Source organism: Perca flavescens, chromosome 3, assembly GCF_004354835.1.
Source record: "Perca flavescens isolate YP-PL-M2 chromosome 3, PFLA_1.0, whole genome shotgun sequence".
Lineage (NCBI taxonomy): Eukaryota > Metazoa > Chordata > Actinopteri > Perciformes > Percidae > Perca > Perca flavescens.
This window is the reverse complement of record NC_041333.1, coordinates 38,761,944-38,786,073: the sequence shown is the minus strand read 5'-3', so window position 1 is coordinate 38,786,073 and position 24,130 is coordinate 38,761,944. Positions and strand designations below refer to the sequence as shown.

General features: G+C 39.6%; 4 protein-coding genes and 1 long non-coding RNA gene across 14 annotated transcripts in view; 3 read left to right on the top strand and 2 right to left on the bottom strand.

The window, feature by feature from the left end:
* LOC114552945 (heterochromatin protein 1-like) overlaps window positions 1-24,130 on the top strand; it is a 600,023-nt gene that overhangs the window by 37,178 nt on the left and 538,715 nt on the right. The gene's annotated exons all lie outside the window — the stretch shown is intronic.
* The window catches only part of LOC114553107 (NACHT, LRR and PYD domains-containing protein 3-like), a 582,600-nt gene that overhangs the window by 22,859 nt on the left and 535,611 nt on the right, over window positions 1-24,130 (top strand). For 9 of the 10 annotated variants that reach the window (XM_028574247.1, XM_028574246.1, XM_028574248.1 and 6 more), the window contains one exon: window positions 3,575-4,863. The exons of the other annotated variant lie outside the window; for it this stretch is intronic. In XM_028574247.1, coding sequence (XP_028430048.1) covers window positions 3,575-4,113 — 539 coding nt within the window. In that variant the 3' untranslated portion in view covers window positions 4,114-4,863. Of the gene's footprint in view, window positions 1-3,574; window positions 4,864-24,130 lie in introns of those variants that run through there. 10 annotated transcript variants of the gene reach the window in all.
* Window positions 1-24,130, bottom strand: part of LOC114553116 (zinc finger protein 271) — a 687,947-nt gene that overhangs the window by 644,223 nt on the left and 19,594 nt on the right. The gene's annotated exons all lie outside the window — the stretch shown is intronic.
* On the bottom strand, window positions 6,023-9,521 carry LOC114553129 (uncharacterized). Its single transcript, XM_028574301.1, has 2 exons — window positions 9,179-9,521; window positions 6,023-6,992 (listed from the first exon to the last, which is right to left on the bottom strand). Exon 2 carries the CDS (start codon window positions 6,910-6,912, stop codon window positions 6,085-6,087), a length of 828 nt encoding a protein of 275 aa, XP_028430102.1. The 5' UTR covers window positions 6,913-6,992; window positions 9,179-9,521; the 3' UTR covers window positions 6,023-6,084.
* LOC114553139 (uncharacterized) lies at window positions 23,200-23,540 on the top strand. The gene is made up of 2 exons (XR_003692249.1): window positions 23,200-23,263; window positions 23,440-23,540. It is a non-coding gene; the product is annotated as an uncharacterized LOC114553139 (long non-coding RNA).

Below are 24,130 nucleotides of genomic sequence, written 5' to 3'. Positions count from 1 at the left end.
TAACACATTAACAGTTATTGAACTATACAATAGCACACAGAACAACTAGCTACCAGGGCGTGGAGCACGGAGGTATTAAAAGGCGTGGAGACGTAACTGCACCGTGAACGAGCCCCTCCCGACTCGTTCCTCCAGCTCTGGCCGTCTTGCTTTCAGCCCACGATTAGCTGATTAGCTTTCTTTGTTTTCTTCATTGCAGTAAGAGTCACCTTTTCGCCGAGTCTCCCTCATAAGTTTCTCCCTCATTCCAAACTCTCTTTCTGCTGCTCGATTACCGTTTTCGGGGCTGCATATTTTACTACCTGCAGTTTGTTATCTCTTTTCTTTCTCAGTTGTCTTTAGGAGGAGCGTTCTAGTTGTCACAAGCCTAGAGCGCCCTCTCTCGGCTGTAGACGGTAATGTGTAAAACATGTAAAAACATGTTAAATTATATATATTTTGATATATAAGTCGCACCTGACTATAAGTCGCAGGACCAGCCAAAGTAGGAAAAAAAGTGCGACTTATAGTCCAGAAAATACGGTAGTTCCATATAAATGCACGGAGAATTTGTTGTTTAGTCGTTAGTGAAAACCAATATTGACCTTGTAGTTGAAAAAGGAGCCTCATATAAGAATGACATTTTCTCCTATGGAGTCCGCTCAGACGCACTTGGAGATTGACACTTTTTCTTTTTTCACTTATTTCTTCCGTCCTAATTATGATTTTAAAGGAAGGTTTGACTCGGGTACATTCACAAAAAGACCCTAAGTTGCATTTTGGGGAGAGTTACGCTTTAACGAAAAAGAAAAGAGCCGAGTAGAGTCGGAAGACAAGCGCTCTCCCTCAGCTGTTGCCTAGTTCTGACTCATGAAAAAAACACAAGTAAAATAAAAGACACTGCATAAACTTCGCTACTGTGTGTTTATTCAAATATAAGCACACCTACATGTAGGCCTAAGAGATAGAAGCCTGTATATTACTATTAGGACTATAGAATACATATGTCAAATGTATAAATTAGATAAACTTCAGCTGGAGTCCGATTTACTACGGCAACACTGTTGACCTCATCAGTGATCTCTTTCCATTCCCCATTCTTTCTCCAGCCTTTAATAACAGTTTTCAGGCTGCCAAATAGTACACACGTTAGTAAAAATGAATCTGAGATATCAGGGTTTCAATCTCCACCTCTGAGAAGTTCCGCTTCTCAGCCGGATTACGTCTCACCATGTCGTAAATTGTAGAGGCCTCAAAACCCAGAATATATTGGGCCGTGATATTTAAATGACGATGGTTTCCAGCCGCTGCATTTATCAACGTAAGACCATTCTTACGCTCTGATTGGTGTGATACAAACGTTTCATGAATCATACATAAAGCCTGTCATAACATGATTTCTGCACTCATATCTGGTTTCTACGTTTGATACGGTTGATAAATGAGGCCAATAAGTTGTTTCATCCTCATCTCGATATCAAATGCCGCAACAAACACACCACGAAAGACACTCAGAGATTGTTTGAGATAGTTGGAAGAAAAGATCAGTAGAAAACTTTAACAATTTAAACTATAACTCCCTTTCATGTTCAACTTAATGTTCAATTGGTTCAATACAAGAATGTTGGCCAACAAGCAATCTGGCCTTTAACATTGGTTTATTCATTGTAATAATATTGTTATTGCAATATTCAATCCAGACCATAGGCGGTGCAGATATGACTAGGCTACATTATTTTGACCATGTGTGCAAGTATGAATACTGTGTGAGGATTGGTGTGTGTGTGTGTGTGTGTTTATGTGTGTGTTAAGCTGTGTGTGGTGTATTTGGCCTGCTGCATTACTCTTCTACAATAACAGCTACTGTATGAAAGCTGCAGTAATGGTTGTCTAAACCCGGCTTGGTGGCTGCTATTTGAAATATGTTCGGTGGGCTAATCACAGTTTTATGGTGCTGTTGTCTCGGCAACTCTAGTTTTAACTTTAGTTAAAATACATAAATCAATCTCTCTCGTTCACTCGCTTAGTAAACTGCGTCAGAGGTGGGTGTGTATCTGTGTGGAGAAACTCTAAATTTCAGATCACCCTCACTGAAACATGGAGCAACCCCATAGCACCAGGAAAAGAAACTCTGGCACCACCACAGTCCTAGTCCTCCAGAGAAGTCCTGGTTCCTCCCGGTCCTCGGTGAAAGCTGCTGCTGGTGTTAACAGCTGACTGTCCCTCACGGCGGAGCTAGCTTAAACATCAACAGTTAACAGTTAACACTTTTACAAAGCTAGCGGAAACAAAAACACAGCTAACCTGCCTGAACTTCACCTAAAACTACAGGATAACAAGTTACCAAACTGAGAGTTGAACACGACTGTTAGCTGCAATAATGATACTTGTACCAAAACTTTAAAAGTCCATTAGTCTCCAAACATGAGTCAGCTGGACATTAAACTTAGTTTTTCTCTCCTCTGCTGACTGCATGTTTCTCCCTCCAACGTGCTCTACATCTCCTCTCTGACTTCCTCCTTTCTTTTCTACTCCCCAACAAAGTCCTCTGATTGGATAGGAGTGTAGCTATACAGAACATAATTCACTTAGATTACTCCACTGAAAATACATTACACTTCACTTCAAAACAAAGCATTATGGGAAATGTAGTTTTCATTGTATTTACCCAGTTATGAAATGAAACACCATTTATTCATGTAGTTAACTGTATAAAATAAAACACTTTATTTATATTTATTTAACAGTATTTGTGATTTTTAGATTTTCTTGCCTGAAGTACGAAGATAAATTTCTCTTATGAGATAAGTTTCTGTTTTTGTGGCTGGAAAGATGTTAGGATTTAATTAATTAATTTAAAATCCACAAACAGAACAAACTGAACACGTTGATCCAACAGAACTAATAAATACATAAATCCATTAATCAACAGTCGAGCCAACAGAAAGCTAACTTTGTTTCTTTATTTTTTATTCACACATAAGTTGTTGTGTTCAAGTAGCCTTCAGTTTTCTTCTCTGGATGTTTTTAATAAATAAACGTTGGAAAAACTCACAGTTCATAAACACAACACGGCATAATTAATGTCACAAAGATGTTTAAAAGGTGAATAAAGTGAGTTGAGGTAGATTTATCTTCCAGTTCCTCCCTGATGGGAGACCTGGTATCAGATATACCACACAGACACAAACATACCATAAATACTCATTTTTCATACATAAACTGGTATTTCTATAAAGGTAACATCAGCTAATAGCAGTTTTAGAAAGCAGATGGTTGAGAGCTGCTTTGTGCTGCAGTAGAAGAAGATGTGACAGTTTTATTAGTGAGACTTTATTCAGTTCATGTTTCTAGATTTGGATCATCAGCTGTCATCATCGGGTCAACACGAGGACAAGAAGCTGAACATTGTTGACATGTTGACTCTCATGTTCACTAACTGTTGATGTTGTTAGAACTGGATTGTTAAACATCACTCACAGCTGAATATGAAATGAACGTTTGAATGGTTTTCTTTCAGTTATTGTCAGTAAAGTTGTTAATAAATCATCAGATGATAACCTGCAGCTGTATTGTGTCTTGTTCTCTCCATCAGATGTCTGTGAACTGGAACTGGACACAAACACAGTACACAGAAGACTCAAACTGTCTGACAACAACAGGAAGGTGACACATGTGGAGGAGGAGTATCAGTCATATCCTCGTCATCCAGACAGATTTGACTGCTGGGGTCAGCTGCTGTGTAGAAATGTTCTGACTGGTCGCTGTTACTGGGAGGTCGAGAGGAGAGGAGATGTTTCTATATCAGTGAGTTACAGAGGAATCAGGAGGAAAGGAGACAGTAAAGACTGTGTGTTTGGAAGGAATGATCAGTCCTGGAGACTAAGATGCTCTGATGAAGATGGTTACTATGTCTGTCACAATAAGAGAAGAACATCCATCTCCTCCTCCTCTGTCTCTAACAGAGTAGCAGTGTATGTGGACATTCCTGCTGGCTCTCTGTCCTTCTACAGAGTCTCCTCTGACTCACTGATCCACCTCCACACCTTCAACACCACATTCACTCAACCTCTTTATCCTGGGTTTGCGTTCGGCTCTGGTTCCTCAGTGTCTCTGTGTCCTCTGCAGGACTGAGAGTCTCTCCTGGTTCCTCAGTGTCTCGGTGTCCTCTGCAGGACTGAGAGTCTCTCCTGGTTCCTCAGTGTCTCGGTGTCCTCTGCAGGACTGAGAGTCTCTCCTGTGGACAGAATCACTGACTGAAGATCAGCTGCTGAAATCAAAGTTCAGTCTGTTCACCATCACACACACTCTGCACTGTGAAGCAGATCTGAGACTCAAACACAGAAACATTCATCTGATTTCATCTCTGGGATTATCAACATTTGATCTGTTGGACTAAAAACACTTCATGATATGGAACATCTAAAAAATAATCAACTGTTATGGTTTACTATTATGTCCTTTTTATATTTGGAATCATATTGTAATATATTCAAAATTTGGAAAACAAATGTTTCTATAAACAATCATCATATAGTCTAATGTTTCTAAATGCTTTTAATAAAATCTATGTTTCATCTTGAGGGAGATCATTTGTTCATTTGATCATATCATGATTTCATTCATCAGTTGACTCTCTTTACTAAGATTGATTTATATTTTGAATCAAATTGTAATATATTTAAAATTTGGAAAACAAATGTTTGAAATGAATGTGAGATAGCTCTGCTTTTATGTTTGTATTTCTGTTTTATATTTTAGTTTTGTCACTTTTTATTCCAGAGTGAGTTGGTCTCTGAGGCAGATTATTGTGATGAATAATACATCAACATGTGTCTTGTTGGCTCGTTCTCATCTTCTTAATAAAAATACATTTACAACTTGTAACAGAGTATTTCTACACTGTAGTATTGTTACTTTTACTTCAGTAACACATCAGAGTTCTTCCTCCACATTTGGTAACAAGAATAGAAAGAGCTGATATTTCTTGAACGTGCCCCTCAAACCGGCAGAGAGTCTCGTGGGTCAAAGTTGAATCAACGCACGAGCTGCCAAAAAGTGATCGCCGTCCGTCATGTTCAAATGTTACGTCCACAATTTACCTGGAAAACTGCGTGGTACTGGATTAATTGGCTCTTTAAAACAGTATTTCAACTGGTAGAAAGTTCTGGGTGGGCAATAATCTGTCAGATATGAACCTCATTCGTTAAATGAAGTCATTTAGAGGCAGAAACCGATGTTCAAACACAAGCTAGGAGCTACGATCACTTTTTGGCAAGTGGAAATGTGCATTTTATGGATGTGTTGCTTCTTAAAGAATGTATTTAAACTGGTTAAGTTCTTGTGGGCTATAATCTGTCAGTTATAATTTAAATCCAGTATTTTAGAGGACGAAACAATGAAACGGAGGGATGTGACCTCCCACGATTTAACTGGTTGAGGCGGCAGATATGGACTTGACTCCGGTCAAAGAATCAGGCTCCAGAGGTAGTATGTCTGGTTAACAGAGCTTTATTTTGAGTTTGTGTTGGTAGTTTGAGTTTGTGGTCCTAAAGAAACAAAGATAAATACAATAAGAATATCAATTTAACCTGCAGTACAATAATATCAATGATAAAGGAGCTATACTAATAATTATGAATGGTATAGGCAGCGGCGGCCTTAAGCATCTGGGGGCCCGTTTCAATAACTAATATGGGGCCCTACCCACGTAAAACATAAACATAATAGAGCAGAAAAAGCAATTTTATTACGTGTACTTTCAGCTTCACGAACAGGCAGCTCAACATAGAAATAATCCAACCTAATTTGATTAAAACTATATACAATTATACAGCGTTTTACATTGGAATAAGCCTCGCCCTTTCATGGACACCAACTTCTCTGCTTAATTGATTTGCGCAGTATATTTTCAGCTGTCTGAGCTGACTTTAAAAAAACACCCAGCTAAAACATCCCCTCAACTTGAATTATTTAACAAAAGCAAAGAAGAAAAAGTGTCTAACTGACAATGAACCAAACTTATAAATAACAATGGGCTCCGCGTTTTTTCAGCACCGTGGACAGCTCACCGGGCGGCGGGCGTATATTTCACCTGAGCCCTTTTTAGAAATCCACCCTTCTGTGTTTGAGAGCTGAGAATGCCCTGATAAGTTCATCTTTGTCCAGCGATTTTGTCACCTCGTGCTCAATGGAAATCTGAGCGAGAGCTGACAGCTGCTCCTGGAGCATTGTTGACCTCAGGTGTGTTTTTATTAGCTTCAAGCGAGAGGAACTCCTCTCTCCGCTCGCTACCGTCACAGGCACTGTCATCATGAGTCGGAGAGCAATGCTGAGGTTTGGATAAAGTTCAACTAATCTGTTTCTGTAGATGTAGCTCAGAATCTTCAGGCCAGTGGTTTCTTTTGCTGGCACGGCAGTGACAGCAGCCGAGATCTCGCGCACAAGGTCCTCAGCATCCACATCGCCGAGGGTTTTTTCAATATCTGCGCAGCTTTCTTTGAGGGTGTAACTTTCCACGGCCCTTTTCATTTCCTCTCTTCTGTAAATGAACCCAAACAGACCATGAAATGTCTCCATCAACTTGAAGCGCTCACTAGTGCCTGTGATGGCAGAGTTCACTAGTGGGAGGAAAACATCTCTCCTGAACTTTTCCTCGGGTGTCACTGTCAAGGAAGGATCCGGATTTTGGGGCTCGTACGGAGACTGGCGTTTGGGTTTTGGGCCTGGTGTAGTGGGGAAGACCATTGGCATCTCCAACTCTTCCGCCATGTCTCTAGCATCTGTCTGGGCGGATGAAAGGCCGTTCTCTCTGTATTCCTTTAGGAATTTAAGAACATATCCCACCTCGTACTGGAGCACATCGATCCCAACTGGTGGGCTCTGGAGCAGCTTGCTGACATGATCGACCTCATGTAGAATGTTGTACCACATGATGATGACAGTAAGCAGGAATTTCCAGCTCGTTATCTCCTGTTCAAGGCCTCTGGCAGCAGACGCAGTCTCACTGTCACCTGATAATAACAATAATGTTGTTTTTTTTAATTTCAACAATTTAATGACGCTTTACAATGCCATGCGCCGCTGTCCATTGTACTGAAACAGCTCAACGTAATCCTAGCACCGGGTCTGGTTTAAGTTCTTAAATAGGTTAAAAACACCATAATAAGTAGCCTAACACACTAAAATCATAGACTGTCTATCACAAAGCAAAAATAACACACACTTCGTACATACCTTTTTTGTTGCATGATCGACCAGTGAGAGAAGAGCTTAGCAGGAAGCTGATAGCGCAGCACTTTCATTCCCATCCCATCGCGGGTTGGATATGGCCTTTAGGGTCATCTGTGGTACGTTTGTCTTGTAAATCTCCCATCTCTGTGTGGAGGAGCTGAAAATGGTGTACAGACGTTGCAGCACCCCAAAGAAGCTCACAGACTCCACTGTTGACTTCGCAGCATCTACATTGACGAGGTTTAGACTGTGGCTGGCGCATGGCATGAACAGTGCTGTTTTTGTTGATATCAAGCACCCTTTTCTGCACACCGCTATTTTTCCCCCGCATGTTGCTACCGTTATCATACGACTGTCCCCTGCATGTTTCGACATCCAGGCCTAACTTCTCCAAATGCTTCAAGAAGACATCTGTTAGCCTGCGCCTGATGTGTCAAGCACTGGTAGGAAACCGACAAAATGCTCTCCAACAGTAGCCCCGGCACCCATTTGGCACTTGACAAAGCGCAGTGTCACAGAGAGATGCTCTATGTGTGCAGCGTCCGGGGTGCAGTCCATTATCACAGAGTAGTAATGGGATTGTTTCACTCCGTGTTTATTGCTTCCACTGTCTTGTCTCCAATAAGAGTGATCAGCTCATTTTGTATCGTTTTCCCCAGATAATGGTCAGCAATCTCTTTTGTCTCAGCTCGTCTGACATGCTCGCTCATCACTGGGTCAAACTCTGCCAGCAGCTCCACCACAAAGTTTCCATTGTTTGTTTCATGTAGGTTGGAAGTGTGGCCACGGAGAGCAAGGTTTCATTCTGCAAGCTGACAGACTATGGCAATTAACCTTTTCATGACGTCGTTCCACTGTCTTTTTTTTCAACATTTGCATTTCTTGATAGGTATTTTCAATGGTACTGTGCATTTTTCAGCTGTCCATATTGGCACGGTGTGTATTCGCTTTCTCCCTGGCATCTCCCTCACCTGTCTCAGCGGTAGGATCTTGATCGTCATGTTCTTGTTCTACTAACAATGTTTGGTCATCATTATTGCCAGCAGTTTCAGTTGAAGACGGGTAATCTGTATTTTGGCTAGCATCCTGTGAAGGGTTACAGATGCTGGACCAAAGAAAGAGGTCACTCTCAGGCAAAAGGCAAAGATATAAACAAATAAACTACTGGTATTATACGTTCGCGGGGGCGGTAAACGTTGCCATGGTAACCGCGAGTTCGACCAATCCGAGACGTCAGTGTTTTGCTTAGAATTGTGGGTAATGTAGTATTACTCCAGAAGATCGCAAATAACAAGGTTGATTTCATACCTTGTGGCTTTTATAGGAGCAGAAACTTTTGTTTCACAACCTCGTAGCTCGTGGTCAATCTACCTTGGATGGTTTAGACATTATGGCTGAAAATCAATATCCTACGGAGAAAATGAATGGGATTTTGCTGGTCTGTTGGGACCCCTCGGAGGGCGGGGTCTGTTTCAATTGAAACGGGTGAAACATAGGTAAGGCTGCGTCTGGGTATAGGAATCAACAGTGGTTACTAACTGAACAAAGGCAGGAGCTTTAAACTTAAAGTGCACAAATATTAGCTGTAGCTGTTACCAATGTTATAAATAGGCCACAGACATGGAGCGTTGAATAAATCACGAGGTAATCAAATGCACATAACCTACAGAGCACAGTACCTGAAATTCACTTCACAATAACCTCCTCCACTATATTATAGAAGTTAACTTAACATACAAACACTTAAAACACACACGAAGTGAGATATAAACCGGCGTTATCACATTAACGGCGATGATTAGCTAAGTAGACTCTTTATGAGCGTGCCGTGGAGAAAGGAAAATAAGGCTTACGTGACAACTCCTGACATAACTTCGATCTAAATAGTTAAACTATACATTTAAACTAACACATATATTGTACCTGTATGTGGTCACGCAACAAACTCCACATGTACAATACTCACGTTTTCCTCACAAACGCACAAAGCAGACAGAATGAAGAAACGGAATAAGGAAAAAGTCTGCTGTCTCTCTAAACAAACATCAAAGCACAGTGCCGCTCATTCAACCGACATCAGACTGCAGTATCGCCGGCCACCTGCAGGGGACGGGGACAGGCTTTCCATCAAACAACCTTTCAGTGGAAAGGTAGGGGCTGTGATCACTTTTTGGCAGAACAGCAGAAACCAGTAACTAGCCTTACTTCCTTCACCTTTTAATGGTTCTGCTATTACCTTCTGCTTTGGTAGCACTAGGGTTCAAACCTTTCTGCCTAATGTCTTATTGTTCATTCAATCCTTTACATAGACTCTATAGTTATTTATTCCATACATGTGCACGGCTCTGTTCATCCGTCTCCATCATTGCACACAAGTGAACTGGCATAAATGGCATACAGTATGAGAAACTATAATACCTCAAATATAACAACTATCAACTATAAATGAAGTGTGTTTATTAATCAGGAAATTGCTATTTTATTTAAATGGAGTCTGGTGGAAACATACATTTAAATGCTAACATTTTATTTACTTATTTTTGTTTTATAGTCCAGGTTGTTCACTTTATTCCATCTCTCTCCCTCTTCTCCGTTTGTTTGTCTGTTACTATAGAAACAGAGAGGAGAGGGACCCAAACGTCAGTTTGTTTTCCTGTAATATAATATTCTGAGTTCAGGGTTCAACTGCTAGCTCCTATTTAACTAATGCTGCAGAGGGCCCAAGAAGTGTTTGTTGTTCTTAATTAATCACCTGGTAAACACAGTTTACAAAAATCCCTATACTGTTTAGTTTAGTAAGGTGATGTCAAATTGCTGAAATATTCAATTTATTGTCACTTAAGACAGAGAAAAGAAGCAAACCTTCCTAACTGACAAGTTTTAATCAGAACATGACTGCTGCTGCTTAAAAAATGACTTGAACAGTTAATGTGTTTAAAGCGTAACTCTCGCCAAAATGCATCCTAGGGTAATTTTGTGAATGTACGTGAGTCTACACCTTAACGCAAGCATTGACAACATTGTTTATGTACCCAGAGTTTACTAAAAAGAAAGGTTTTGAACAACTCACCGCAGTTGTTGTTTCCGGCCGCAGACATTTTATCAGCAAAAAACAATCGATTTCCGAATGCAACATAACAGGGAGGAGAAAAAGATGGAAAGCTCCTAAAGCTTAGTTCCATATAAATGCACAGATAAGTCGTTTTTTTTTTCGTTATTGAAAAACAATATTGACTTTGTAGTTGAAAAAGGAGCCTCATATGGAGTCTGTTCTTTCGCATTCGGATATCGACTCGTTTTGACTGCCGAGGTGGTAGTGGCTGGAAACAACAACAGCTGCGGTGAGTTGCTCAAAAACTTTCTTTTTAGTAAATCTGTGTTCACAAACAATGTTGTCAATGCTTTCGTCCACGTGTAGAGCCCCTGGTGATACTTTGAGCAAAGTTTCATGTTGTGTCGAGCCTTCTTAGTGTTTTAAAAATAACTATTTTGAGACTAGCATGAAAGTGCCCCTAGCACTCCCATTCAGAAGGCCATTTGACCCAAAAAAAAAAGAGAATATGGTGAATCTTAAAAGTGGCGATTCGGTCCTAAATATGCTTTTAAACTAAAGTTTGACTCACGTACATTCACAGAAATACCCTAGGATGCATTTTAGCGAGAGTTACGTTTTAAAGATGCAGTAGGTAAGTCTTATAAAACTAACTTTCTGTCATATTTGCTGAAACTGACCCTATGTTCCAGTAGAACTACATGAATTATGTAATATAAAAAATCCAGCTCCTCTGGCCCAAACTGGCCCAAATATAAATTCAATTTATTATTATTTTTATTTTGCTCAACTTGCTTATCAGTGTTGTTCATGAACACGCTAAAAAGAGCCTGTTCATTAAACCTTTTCACACTGAAGGCTTTAAACATCTATCATTTTAATCTTGTTACACACCATAATAAGACTTGTGCCTAAAATAGAAAATATATCATCTTTCAGAAGATGAAGGCTTGAAGGCTCCATAATTTCACACTCTGAAATGTACACAATGAGTACTTTTACTTTGAATACTTCCAGTTAGTGCTGAGTAAGTATGTAGCCTACTTTGACTCCAGTAGACTTTCTACTGCAGGATCTTTACTTGTAACAGAGTATTTCTACACTGTGGTAGCCTATTGCTACTTTGACTTTAATCTTTAGTATAGTTTTGTCACTTTTTATTTCACTTTTATTCTGCTCAACCTGAGGCAGATTATTTTGATGATTAAGACATGAACATGTGTCTTGTTTGCTCGCTCTCATCTTCTCTTCAGAAACAACCGTTCAAACACAAGCTAGGAGCTACGATCACTTTTTGGCAAGTGGAAACGTGCATTTTATGGATGTTTTGCTTCTTAAAGAATGTATTTAAACTGGTTAAGTTCTTGTGGGCTATAATCTGTCAGATATGATTGAAATCCAGTATTTTTGAGGCAGAAACAACCTTTCAGTGTAAAGGTAGGGGCTGAGATCACTTTTTGGCAGAACAGCAGAAGTGCGTGTCCCCCCCCCCCCCGCTCCAGGTGACTGATGGACAGACAGGTGCTGCTGTCGGTTCACTTTCCTTCTTCAGTTGTCGGATGGAAAGTTGGAGATGTTTCCAATCAGCAGAAATCAGCTGGGACAGCCAACCAACACACACACTGGGAGTCCAACCACTTTAATTCATGTTGACTTTGTGAATATTATATCTGAACTTTTAGCTTCAGTCTTCATCACAGACTCCAGCAGGTTTGGACAGTACCGAAGCCAAGTTGATGTAAAATCAATCTGAGCATCACAACTAACTGTTTTAGACACAGATATGGTCATAATAATGCTCCAAAATGCTGTCAAATTGCTTTTTTTTTATCGTCCCATTTTCTTAAGGGGAGGAGCCCTAAACCTCGTGCCAAATATGGCCCCCCAAGTCTTTTCCCAAACCTGGGGAAAAGTGCCCAGTGTAGTTAAACAGGAGGAATGTGAGGTAGAACAACAGCCTGTCAACTGCTACTGTTGATTCTGCATCAAGCTGCACAGTTTGGACATGTGCAGCTAACTGACTGCAGCTGGAACATCTGGTGGAGCATCACAGCTGTCTACAAACAAGGACACATGTTAATGACTGCTACACTTGATTATATCAATAATTCATAATCTATTAGCCTTGTGTGATGACAAAAACCAAAGTTTCTAAATGTGTGACTTGTTTCCATTGCTGCAGAATGACTCCTCAACAATAAATGCCATCCCAATACTGACCTTACTTCCTTCACCTTTTAATGGTTCTGCTATTACCTTCTGCTTTGGTAGCACTAGGGTTCTAACCTTTCTGCCTAATGGCTGTCTCATCTTAATGCTTTTCCCCTCTTTTATTCCTGTTGGCCAGTCAGACTCTTAAAGTTTGGATTTTAGTTCTCTTACAAGCCAGTAACTGACCCTCTGCAGATCTGATAGTTTTGTCATTGTGGAACAAACAACCCTTCATGTACATAGACTCTTTGTCCCAAAAACTCTAAGGATTAATATTATTATACAGTCTAATTTGATTTTACTTTGTAGTTTGAATTGAGGATTAAAAAGTATAAAATGTATGGAGCTCCCAGTCCCCTCTTGGCCTCTAAACACATCTTCAAACTGCCGCTGATCCAACAGATCTCTGTAGCAGCTCCCAGTTTATCTCCCCCCCCACTAAAGACTGTTGACGTTACAGAGCTTTACTCACGCTTTGGCTACAGTGAAGGCGTAACGTATGCAGACTGTTAGCGGAGCGTATGTGCCGTGGAATGTATCTTTTAACCGGCTCCACCTGCAGCGCCACACGGTGGAGGATTGTGGGAGTCACAGGCCAGACGGAGAGCTTTTGCTTTGGGATTGTTGTTGTTTCTTCAGTTTTTTTGAGCCGGCACAGAGCTGTGAAAACGTTAATCTACTGTCAGCTGTTGTCAGAGGACGCAGGGGAGGGAAACAAGAAATAAAAACACAAACTCTCCAAACCAAACTGCCAACACGCTCACTGACAGTCATTAAGTCGTTTCCTGTATATCGGTAGTTTCATTTAAAAGAAATATAGACACTTTATGATCCATTTCTGTGTGAAAGGGCCACACACACCTCTGGTAAAACTCTAAATAGAAGCCTGTCCTGTTTCTACCTTGTAGATTGGATCTGTGTGGAGCATATGCACCACTACGCTGCTCTCTGCCTGCTGTCTCCAGTCTGATGGTTATGGTGGAAGCGTAGTGTTGGAACATCAGCTCTGCTCACGTTACGCGTGTAATGTAGCCTCCAGTAGAGTTTAATACTTCTATTTTAGGTATATAATATCTGGTCTATTGGTGAAGCATCATTAATCACATTGTGTCCCCACCGGGAAAAAAAATAATTCATCAGAGGCAGGGGGCATGTAGACCAGAAAGGGGCAATCCCACTATACACCCCCCTTTTATTTCCTTCCAGCTAGAATATAAAGTGCAGCTTCCAGCATGAAGCGTATCCCACAATCCACTGCAACATGAGGTCACACAGGTCGGGCGCCGCCTGTGCTCTAGAGACACATGTGAGAAGATATTTAAATGTATTTTTAACGTTGTTGCTTTTGCTGTGTTGATTTGCGAGCTGCAGTCAGGAGAAAGATGCTTTTATTGTTTTAATTTGGAGATTTTCTTCTCAGCCAAGAGTGAGGGAGCGCTACATGTAAAGGTAAATGTTGGACAAAAACAAGCAGTGTAAATAAAGTATTAATGTAGTAAATATTAACAGGTAAATGTACTTAAAGTATCAAAGTAATATGTGACACGGAGGCCACTTGGAGAGATATCTGCTGCTGTACCAGTTGCTGATCTTTATCTCATTAGATGGTCAGTTAGCTCCATCTAGTGGACAGATAGTAGAACTCCATCATCTGATGGGGGACTTCTCTCACACTGACTGGGTGTGTGGACAGGTTGGACTGGTTCTGACACAGCTCTCTGACTCTGAAGTTATGAACTGTGACGGCGTCTTCAGATCAAATGCACATCGACACCAGGACTGACGAGGGCCAATGAGCAGCTTCTTCTCTCCCAGAGTTTCCTCGACACATGAAGGAGGAAAGTGTCTGAAAGTGACCTGAAGAGACTTCAGCAGGTGAGAATCTGACCAGAGGAATCTGGAAATGGTTGATGAACAGAATCACTTTGATTCAATCTGTTTGACTGGACAGAAGAAATGGTTCTTTCTGGGTTGTTCTTCAGATTTTTAGAGATAGACTATGATTCTAATGAGTGTCCATCTGAGTTAAAGGAGATGGTTTGAGAATGATTAGCATGTATTACTGTTGGTAGTTCTCAGGTCTAAACAACAGCAGAATGTTCTCTGAGTTCACATCAGTGAAAAACAGGGAGGGTCCAAACTGGTCAGACAGCTTTGATCCAGAACCCAGTTGTACTTTGACAGTGAGTTGTTTGTACTTTTACTGCATGACAGAATTACCATAAGATCATTCTGTACTGCAGTAAAAGTACCATCAAATGACTTATTAGTACAACTTGAAGTTCTGCCTTGTCGTAAAAGCAAAAAAGTATTATCAGCTAAATGTACTTAAAGTATCAAAGTAAAATGACATATGACACATGATAAAGTTCCTTTTATGTTCAAAATTTGATGGGATCATTGCTATCATGTCCTGTCACCCAGCAGGAGTCAGCCATCTTGGATTTTGTGCATTTATTTCCATTGTACAAACACATGTTGGAGTCACTAAACTAATTATCATGATAATAAGTAATTTGCTACTACAGTGAACTATGGAACAGTTTGTTGAAGACTCCAGCCTCCAGGACTGGAAGGTGATTGGCTCCGGAGGTTTTCGGACAAATCTACAAAGCCAGGCATCGTCAGTGGGCCTGTGACGTGGCCATTAAACTGCTTCGTCATGACGACGGGTAAGTGCTTACAAAGAGTTTTCTGTTTGTAATTACATTAAGTTGTGTGTATCACTTATAATGCAAACAAACACACACAGGACCAATGCATCTTTGCTTGAGATCAAGAGGATGCAAGAAGAAGTTATTTGTGTCCTAGGGGTCTTCAAAAGGTCTACCGATAAACACCAAGTCTGGCTTTTCAGCACAGCTTGGTGTGGTTTGGAGCTGATGGAGAGAGGATCACTGGCCTCCCTACAGGTAACCAGGGGTGAAGAACCAAACTATCTTTAACTTAGAGGTACTCTGTAAAAAAGTACTCTGCTTCAAGTAAAAGTTTTGAATTTAAGATTTTAAAAAAGAACAAAAGTGATGATTGACTAAATTGAAATTTGAATATTGTCATTCCAAAAGAAAATGAAATTGTAAATGTTTGAATTATGCAGTTTTTAATTTGAACAAATTGTTTTATATTGAAGGAAAAGAAACTAAACTAAAACTAAAATATAACAGATGATTCAAACTTTGAAATGGTAGTGTAGCAGAAAACGTGTTTGTTGCTCACTAACTCACTAACAAATTTTATGGAGACTACATAAAGGCTGAAAGACATGTACTGTAACCCTGAAAGATACATGTTTTTTTTCCTGAATGTTGCAACTTGATAATAAGCAGAAACGAAATCTAGATAAAAAAGGAAAATGAAAGTGTTTTACTGTTTTAAAAGAACCAAACTCCAGGTCTTAACATCGTACAGTATGAAGCATTATTAAGAGGAGTAAAACACATCTTTGACTGAATAATACAACTTGTTCAATTAATAACTTCACATTAGCACTGACTTCAGGAATACATTTTTTTCCGATTCCATTAAATATCAATTTGGGATATTTCAGGGACACTAATACTTTAGTTCAGAGGGTGTTCCAGTAGAAAATTATGCGTCATGTCGCAAAGTGACTTATTTTTTTTTAGTTAGCATGAAGGCTTATATCTGTATTTGTATCCGTACAGTCCCAGGTCTTCTGGGTTAAATATAAGTCAAGACCTGTTCAAACCTTCTCTGTCTTTATAGTTTGTAAATCAAGGCCTACAACCAGATATCTGGCTTTAGGTCAGGCGCTGCCTTCAGTGGAGCAGCTCTGACTTATGTTTTGATTCTAAGATCTGAGGTTTGCATTATCTCACATGGCAGCATCTTTGGACATTAATTCAAAAGGCAGCACGCAGAAACTTTGACGGTTTAAAGACAAACATGCAAATGGCAAACCATTAAGAGTTTGTTCACTGGATTAGAATTTAATAAAATATTTTACAATTGTGTGTATTCTCAGGCAGTAATAAACAAAAACTAAAAAACTAAGAGATGTCCAAAACTGTTTTTTGAAGATAGTCTGAAATAAATACAAATTTCCCTTTGCTTTTTGTCATTTAATTTAAACCATCACAGTGCTCCTCATTTTCTTTAATATCTTGCCTTAGTTCTCAATTAATACAATAGAAAAATTGAATTTTGGCTGTTGGACTAAATGTTTCAGCTTAATGTGATATGAACACTAAATAATACATTTGACTATGTATTGGTTGCAATTTACAGTTTGTGGTGCAAAAAAAGATTTAAAATGGACCTAAACAACAAAAGTGCTTGAGTTTGACCTAGTAAAGGTGTAAAAACCCTTTTTTACTTTTGGTAGTTCTCAGGTTGCAAATTCAACAGCAGATACAGATTTTATCCTTTCCCGGATTAACAGGGTCACACAGTTTCAAGAAGGACGATAAAGAGGGAGGGGGGACCCAACTACATGCCCCGGAGGAGTTTGGCTTAACATACAAACCTAAACGAGCCTCTGATATCTACAGGTACAAGAGGCCCAACCAGCACATGGATAAGAGCATTTTATTTATCATACAATAAAAAATGAGGAAAAAATCCAACCTTTAAGGACACCAATTTTCTTTGTGAATGAATAATGTATCGTAAATAAATAAATGTTCTTCCTAAAAATACAGGGGGCATAAGTAGTACACACCCTATGTTAAATTCCCTTAGAGGCAGGCAGATTATTATTTTAAAGGCCAGTTATCTCATGGATCCAGGATACTATGCATCCTGATAAAGTTCCCTTGGCCTTTGGGATTAATCATCCTCACATACCCTTCACCATACGTAGAGACTGGCATGGTTTTATTTCAGTTAGCCTAATAGCTGGTTTGATTTGCATTGAGAGATGATCTTATAGAACTATCCCATTTCTCCCTCTCCTCCTCTCTTCCTCTTTCTCACTGGTGTACTTCCAGTTTTTACTTTGACTTTGTCTTGTTGTGACACAGATGTTTGCTCCATGTTAAACATCTGGTAAGTAACACTTTTCAGTTGATTTTTGATCTTTCATTAAACTGTAAAAATGTGTTTAGTTGGAGAAGAGTTTAGTTTGGTTAGAGTTAACTGTAACAGTTATCAACTCGTAATCCTAACAGCCACCGTGTTCAGGATCACCAGCTGCTCTAACAACAGGAGCTAACCAATGCTAACCATGCTAACCATAATGGAGCTGTTTCCAAATCAATATTTGAGAAATCAAATGTAGCTCTGCTGACAAAGTGAGACAGGACTGGAGGTGATCTGTTAGTGTGAGGACAATAAATGACTCATCAAACATTACTGAAACTCACTTATTATTCATATTTCAAACACGCAACTCATGAAAGAGTCAGAAGTCTCTAATATTTATTCTGTACTGCAGTAAAAGTACTAATACACACTGTCAAAGCCTTAAAGTTAAAGTTCTACTTTTGAAGATATTACTGAGTTAAAAGTACACGAGTATTATCAGCTAAATGTATTTAGTCTATCAAAGTAAAAGTGCAGAAGTATTATCAGCTAAAGTCATTAGTTCCACTTCCCTTTCTTCTACTTCCCCTCAGCCCCAGATATAATGTAACAGCCTATTTGTTTGTTTTTACAGTCATGAGCAGCAGAGAGTTAATGATGCTGATCTTTATCTCATTAGATGGTCAGTTAGCTCCATCTAGTGGACAGATAGTAGAACTCCATCATCTGATGGGGGACAGCTTAAATCATCAGTGAGAAATGAAGGATGTGTCAGAACTTGTCAGACTACTTAGATCCTCCTGGTGTCATGTGTTGTATTCAACCCACAGCCATCTTCCAACTACTGAGACAGACTTGGTTTGTGTGTGTCTGAAGGAAAGAGCAGCTGATTCTCTGTTTTCTACAGTATCTGTGACATGTTAGAGAGGAATGAGAGACTAATGTGTCCTGTGATGAAAAGCTTGTTATAGTAACAGAGGTCATGTCTCCCAGCAGGTGAGGACTCTGCTATGAGTCAGTGTGAGGACAGAGAGGAGGGAGCCCCTCCCTCTAAAACCACTCTGTGTGGGGACCATGACAGCCAGACCAAAGCTCAGAGGTGAGATGATGATGGACTCTTCTCCATGTTAGAGCTCAGCACTCACATCACTCCTCCATCATGATTCACACTGAAAATATATGTATATAATATTAACTATATACTTTATTAGTCAGAAAAGAGCCAACGACTGATTATCAACTGAGATGAGACAGCATCTTTCATCAGATTACATTTTGGTGAATAGTTACTGATCCACTGTCTTTGTTTGTATCAGGATGCAGCAGCAGAAACCTGGACCTGAACCCAGCTGTGTGTCCATGAAGAGTGACCGGTCTATGGGTCGTCCTGTTGAGTTTAAAGATGGACAAGCTGTTGATGAAAGGTAAGAATTTAAAAGTGAACGTTGTAATTTTCTGACTCTCCTGAGAAGAAGAATCCAGACTTGGTCCAGAGCTTCGTAGTCTGTTGTAAGACTCAACGATATAATGTGTCAGCAGTGACATCACAGTGTACACCTACTGTATAAATATATAAATAAAATTAACTTCTTACTTTATTAGTCAACAAAGAGCCAACGATGAGACAGCATCTTTCATCAGATTACATTTTGGTGAATAGTTACTGATCCACTGTCTTTGTTTGTATCAGGATGCAGCAGCAGAAACCTGGACCTGAACCCAGCTGTGTGTCCATGAAGAGTGACTGGTCTATGTATTGTCCTATTGACTTTAAAGATGGACAAGCTGTTGATGAAAGGTCAGAATTTAAAACTTTGTTATTATCCGACTCTCTGAACTTCATGGTCTAGGTTTGACAGTGCCAGGTTCTGATCTGATGCCCAGTGATACCAGGACCAGAACCACCAAACAGATTAATTGGTTTAAAGAAATGCCAATAAACCAGATCAGAACCTTTTTTGGAAGTCATTTTAATAGTAGTAATAATAACACTACATAAAGAGACCAAAACAAGCCAACGCTAAGTTCTACAGCTCTGCACACTGGACTTGTACCTTTCACTGTATCTGTGCTGGTTCCTCCTGCTCCATACTCCTCCTGCCTGTCCTCCTCCTCTTCATCATTTTCCTCCTCACCACCACCATGACTGGACTTAACTAATAATAATAGAAACAGTAATAAACTTGAATACGTTGCATACTGTATTTACATACAAAATAAAAGACTTGTAAACTTGTGATATACTAGAATTATCGGCATATATGAATGAGTTTAGGAAGACATTGTTATAATAGCATAATAAATGCATATTCCCTCTCAAACCCACTTTGACCTAATGCACACATATAATTGCCAAACGTACCAATAGTGCACCTGTCATGTCTCTTCTTCTGGGTCCTGGTCCTGCTTCATCAGTGCTGCTCTCGCTGACAGTGCTAACCTTGGCCTTTCCTCTAAGGAGCATGGCAGTTCCTTTAGAGCATTTTAACACATCCTGCTCCAACAGTTTTTTATTTTTAATCTCAAGTTTTTCAGTTTTCTCTGTGTAACCAACAATTCAAAACTGGTCTCTGTAACTTCAGAGGGAGGTGATATGGCTGAGGGTCAGGCTGAGCCAATCAGATTTTTTTTTCTTCAATATATTTTTATTGAGCATCAATAATAATACAAAACATCCACAATGAGACAGCACAGCAGAATGACATAAAAACAATGCTCAATGTTTTTCTGGAGCAGTGAGAGGTTGAAAATGTCGACGAAGACATCTTCCAGTTGATCTGCACACACCTTAAAGGTGCTCTAAGCCATGTCACATGTTTTTTAGGCTACAACATTTTTTGTCACATACAGCAAACATCTCCTGAACACACTGTAAAACAACGTGGTCTCTGTAGACAGCCCAGGCTCCACAAACCCCAACAAAAACAATATGTGCCAACCTAGGAGGTTGAGGTGTTTGCTTTTCTTTGAACCAATCACAAATCTTTTGGGCGGCGTTAAGCTTCGGACACGACGGTGGCTCTGCAAAAAGTCTCGGAAAGAACTTGTTTTGGTGGAACATTTGCACCCCACAAAAGAAAACGCCACATTCAATATTAAATGAAGTTAACTGTTGACACAATACAGTAACGTGAGCTATTTAAATGAGCTGATACATGGTTAAACCTCACTGACTCTTACCAGTGTATCTCCGTGTGTACATCATCCACAGCAATCCCACCAATCTTTCCCAAATGTCCCAGTTAGAGAAGAAATGCCATAAACATTATTTTTAAATCTTTACAATCATTCCCCAAAAGAACCAAGGAGGACTGCCTTGTTGCACGATCTTCATTTTTTGAAAACTTGCCATTTTCAGCTTGTAGCTTGCTAGCTTCAGAGGTGGAAAAAGTACTAAAATATTGTACTCAAGTAAAAGTAACAATACTTTGATTAAATATTACTCAAGTACAAGTAAAAATACCTATCTGAAAAATTAATCAAGTAAAAGTAATAAGTAGTTCATTTAAAATGTACTTTAAGTAAAAGTTACTTTTTTTTAAAAAATGGGGGGGAATCTCTCCCATGTAGTGAAAATAGGATAAGGGGTCATAAATCCAAAACTATTTTGTTTTTAATTAAAGAAAAATCTATACAAAGGTATACACATCTATACAAATGTATACACATGTAATAACAACATAACACATGTCATTTAAGACCCTTAGAAAGGTATAATCTGCAATTTTAGTTCAGACCATCCCATAAAATGTTTTCAAACAATCAATTGAAAGTCAAAGTACCATACACTGTTAGTTCTGAAGGCCATCCTTCTTTTCTTCACAAACAAACAACAGTTATAATGCAAATCAAGGCCAAATCATGTGTTTTGACTCCATAAATGGGTTAGACCCATAGACTGTTAATTATATTAATACAAACAGAACATAATGTTCACAGCCCAGACTAGCAGCTAGCTTCTACACACCTAAGTAGCCCGTATGAGCTAATTAGATGTATGTGAATTAATGTAGTCAGTCTCCTACATACGTTGTCCTGGCAGGAGTGGACAATTAATTTTCCCAAGGGGCCACATGAGAATCAGGGACTGTTGTGGAGGGCCGGACCAATAGGATAAACTTAATTCTGCTCAATATTCATTTTATGTCAGGCGACACATTCTCAAACGTCTCTTTTTTCCTCTGGGCATATTCGCGCAGCAGAGTCCACCAAACACTCTCTAATAAACTCCCCCTCAGAAAATGGCTTACTGTTTTGGCGATTTTGTGGTTTGTCACAAAGCTGGTCCTGACTGCTGCATCCCTGGATACCTTGTTGCTTTTGCAGCATAACTAGCAAAGCTTCAGATGTCGGTGCGCATTCTGCATCAGTCAAGTCATTTTTAGGATAACAGCTCATTTACGTCCATGCTAACGTCTCCCACTCAGTTCCAGGTCCGACCGTTTCCATGGGTCCGACAGTGCGACACATTGCAGTTGTTCTTCTACTTCTTTTTAATTGCGACTTGCAACCAGAGAAGAAGAACCTGCCTACGTTCGCGCAAAATAAAAAATGCTGGTGCATTCAGGGTGCATTACAGTCTATGGTCTGGTGTAGTCATTCCGGGCACGATTTATTTTCTTCCTTTCATTTTTTTTTTTACTCAGTAACGGATGGGATTTGTAATGTAGAGAAATACAATGCTTCACTCAAAATGTAATCAAGTACATTTGAAAATACAGATTTTAAAAACTACTTGAAAAATACAAAATACACAAAAAAACTACTCAATACAGTAACATGAGTAAATGTATTTTGTTACTTTCCAACTCTGGCTAGGTGTTGTTGTTTCCCTAGCAAAGGGATTTGGAGAACGGCAACAAAAAAGATCGAAGGTGAAGGGCATGCGCCAGATGTCAGACAATTATACTGAAATATACTTCATTGATCCAGACTACTTCACACTACTCATAGCTCTCCGGAGCACATACCTGACTTATTGTACTTCCAAAATCCCAAAACCCTGTGTTGTAGGCATTTGTCAATATGCTACATGTCACGATTTTGATTTTAAATTCAGAATTTATCCAAATGAGCTTATTTGGACTATCTAAATCAGGAGCACCATCTACAATTCCCCAGTATTGTTTTCAAATCTACATCCCAGCCTATATTAATGTTTGACCAAAGAAAAAAACAGACACAACTTTAAACTTTAATACTGGTAGCATGCAGCTAAAGACAATGGGTAACATTTACTCATCAGAGTTGGAGATGCCGGAAACACAACAGAACTGGAAAATTCTCCTTCTTCCCTGAAGTCAATGGTGTGGGAACATTTTGCCTTCCTGTGAGTGAGTTATTAGAAACAAACAACGAAGGTAAAGCATGTCGGCTCCAAACAAATCCTCAAACTAATGGTGTATTCAATTGCACCTCTTTAAAAAGAAAACTGTTGTTGTGAAGTACCCTTCTGCCCTTTAGTGGCTCATTTTGTGGCATTGCTGTCCCTGTTAAAAAAAGATTCTTCTTAGTCAGGATTGTTCGTACAGTAATCCTCGATAAGACGTCCATCGATGCATTTGGTGGTGTAGCCAATGAACGTGTCCATGTATGTGTCTAAAACTATTGACCTGAACCACATCACACTCCATTGTGTTATCTCAATAGACACAGTTGCCATTTTGTCATCATAAGGACTATGCACAGATCATTAAATGGTCTTACACTTGATGTTGTCTCTACAGAGTTCAACAGGAGAGCTCAGAGGGCCTTGGTGGTCAGTCTGACCTGCAGCAGCAAACAGACCTGGACTCCATATTTATGGTGTGTACATATTAAAAGAAAGTTGTCATTATTAACTATAGATTAAATGATAAACTACCATTCAGATCCCAATAGTCTCCATGCTGCTCTTTTCAAACCAGCAGGCCTTCAGACTGAGAGATGAATCACGTGTTGAGTTCTTTAAACTAAATGTTGAGTTTATCATTCTGTTCCAGCTGTTGGAGGAAAGCATCGTCACTTTTGTAAAGAACGAGCTGAAGAAGTTTCAGAAGGTTCTGAGTCCAGATTACCCAGAATACTTAGAGAGTCAGAGGGAGGATGAGAAGGTTTTGGATGGTGAGGATGAGGATGAAGAACAGAGGAGAAGGAGCAGAGAGGCATTTCTGAAGATCACACTGCACTTCCTGAGGGAATGAAGCAGGAGGAGCTGGCTGACAGTCTGCAGAGCAGTAAGAGGATTTTAACAGATTTATATTTACTAATGTCTGAGAATATGCATTAAATATCTGCTAATTATTTGAGGACATCTAATGTTGAAATATGTTCTTTGACTTATTGATCTTCCTTGTTTGTGTGTTGTTTCAGGAAGTAATTCTGGAGTTTGTCAGCGTAAACTCAAGTATAACCAGAAGAAAAAGTTCCAGTGTGTGTTTGAGGGGATTGCTAAAGCAGGAAACCCAACCCTTCTGAATCAGATGTTCACAGAGATCTTCATCATGGAGGGAGGAACTGCAGAGGTCAATGATGAACATGAGGTCAGACAGATTGAAATAGCATCCAGAAAACCAGACAGACCAGAAACAATAATCAGATGTGAAGACATCTTTAAAACCCCACCTGGAAGAGAAGAACCAATCAGAACGGTGATGACAAAGGAGTGGCTGGCATCGGAAAACAGTCTTAACA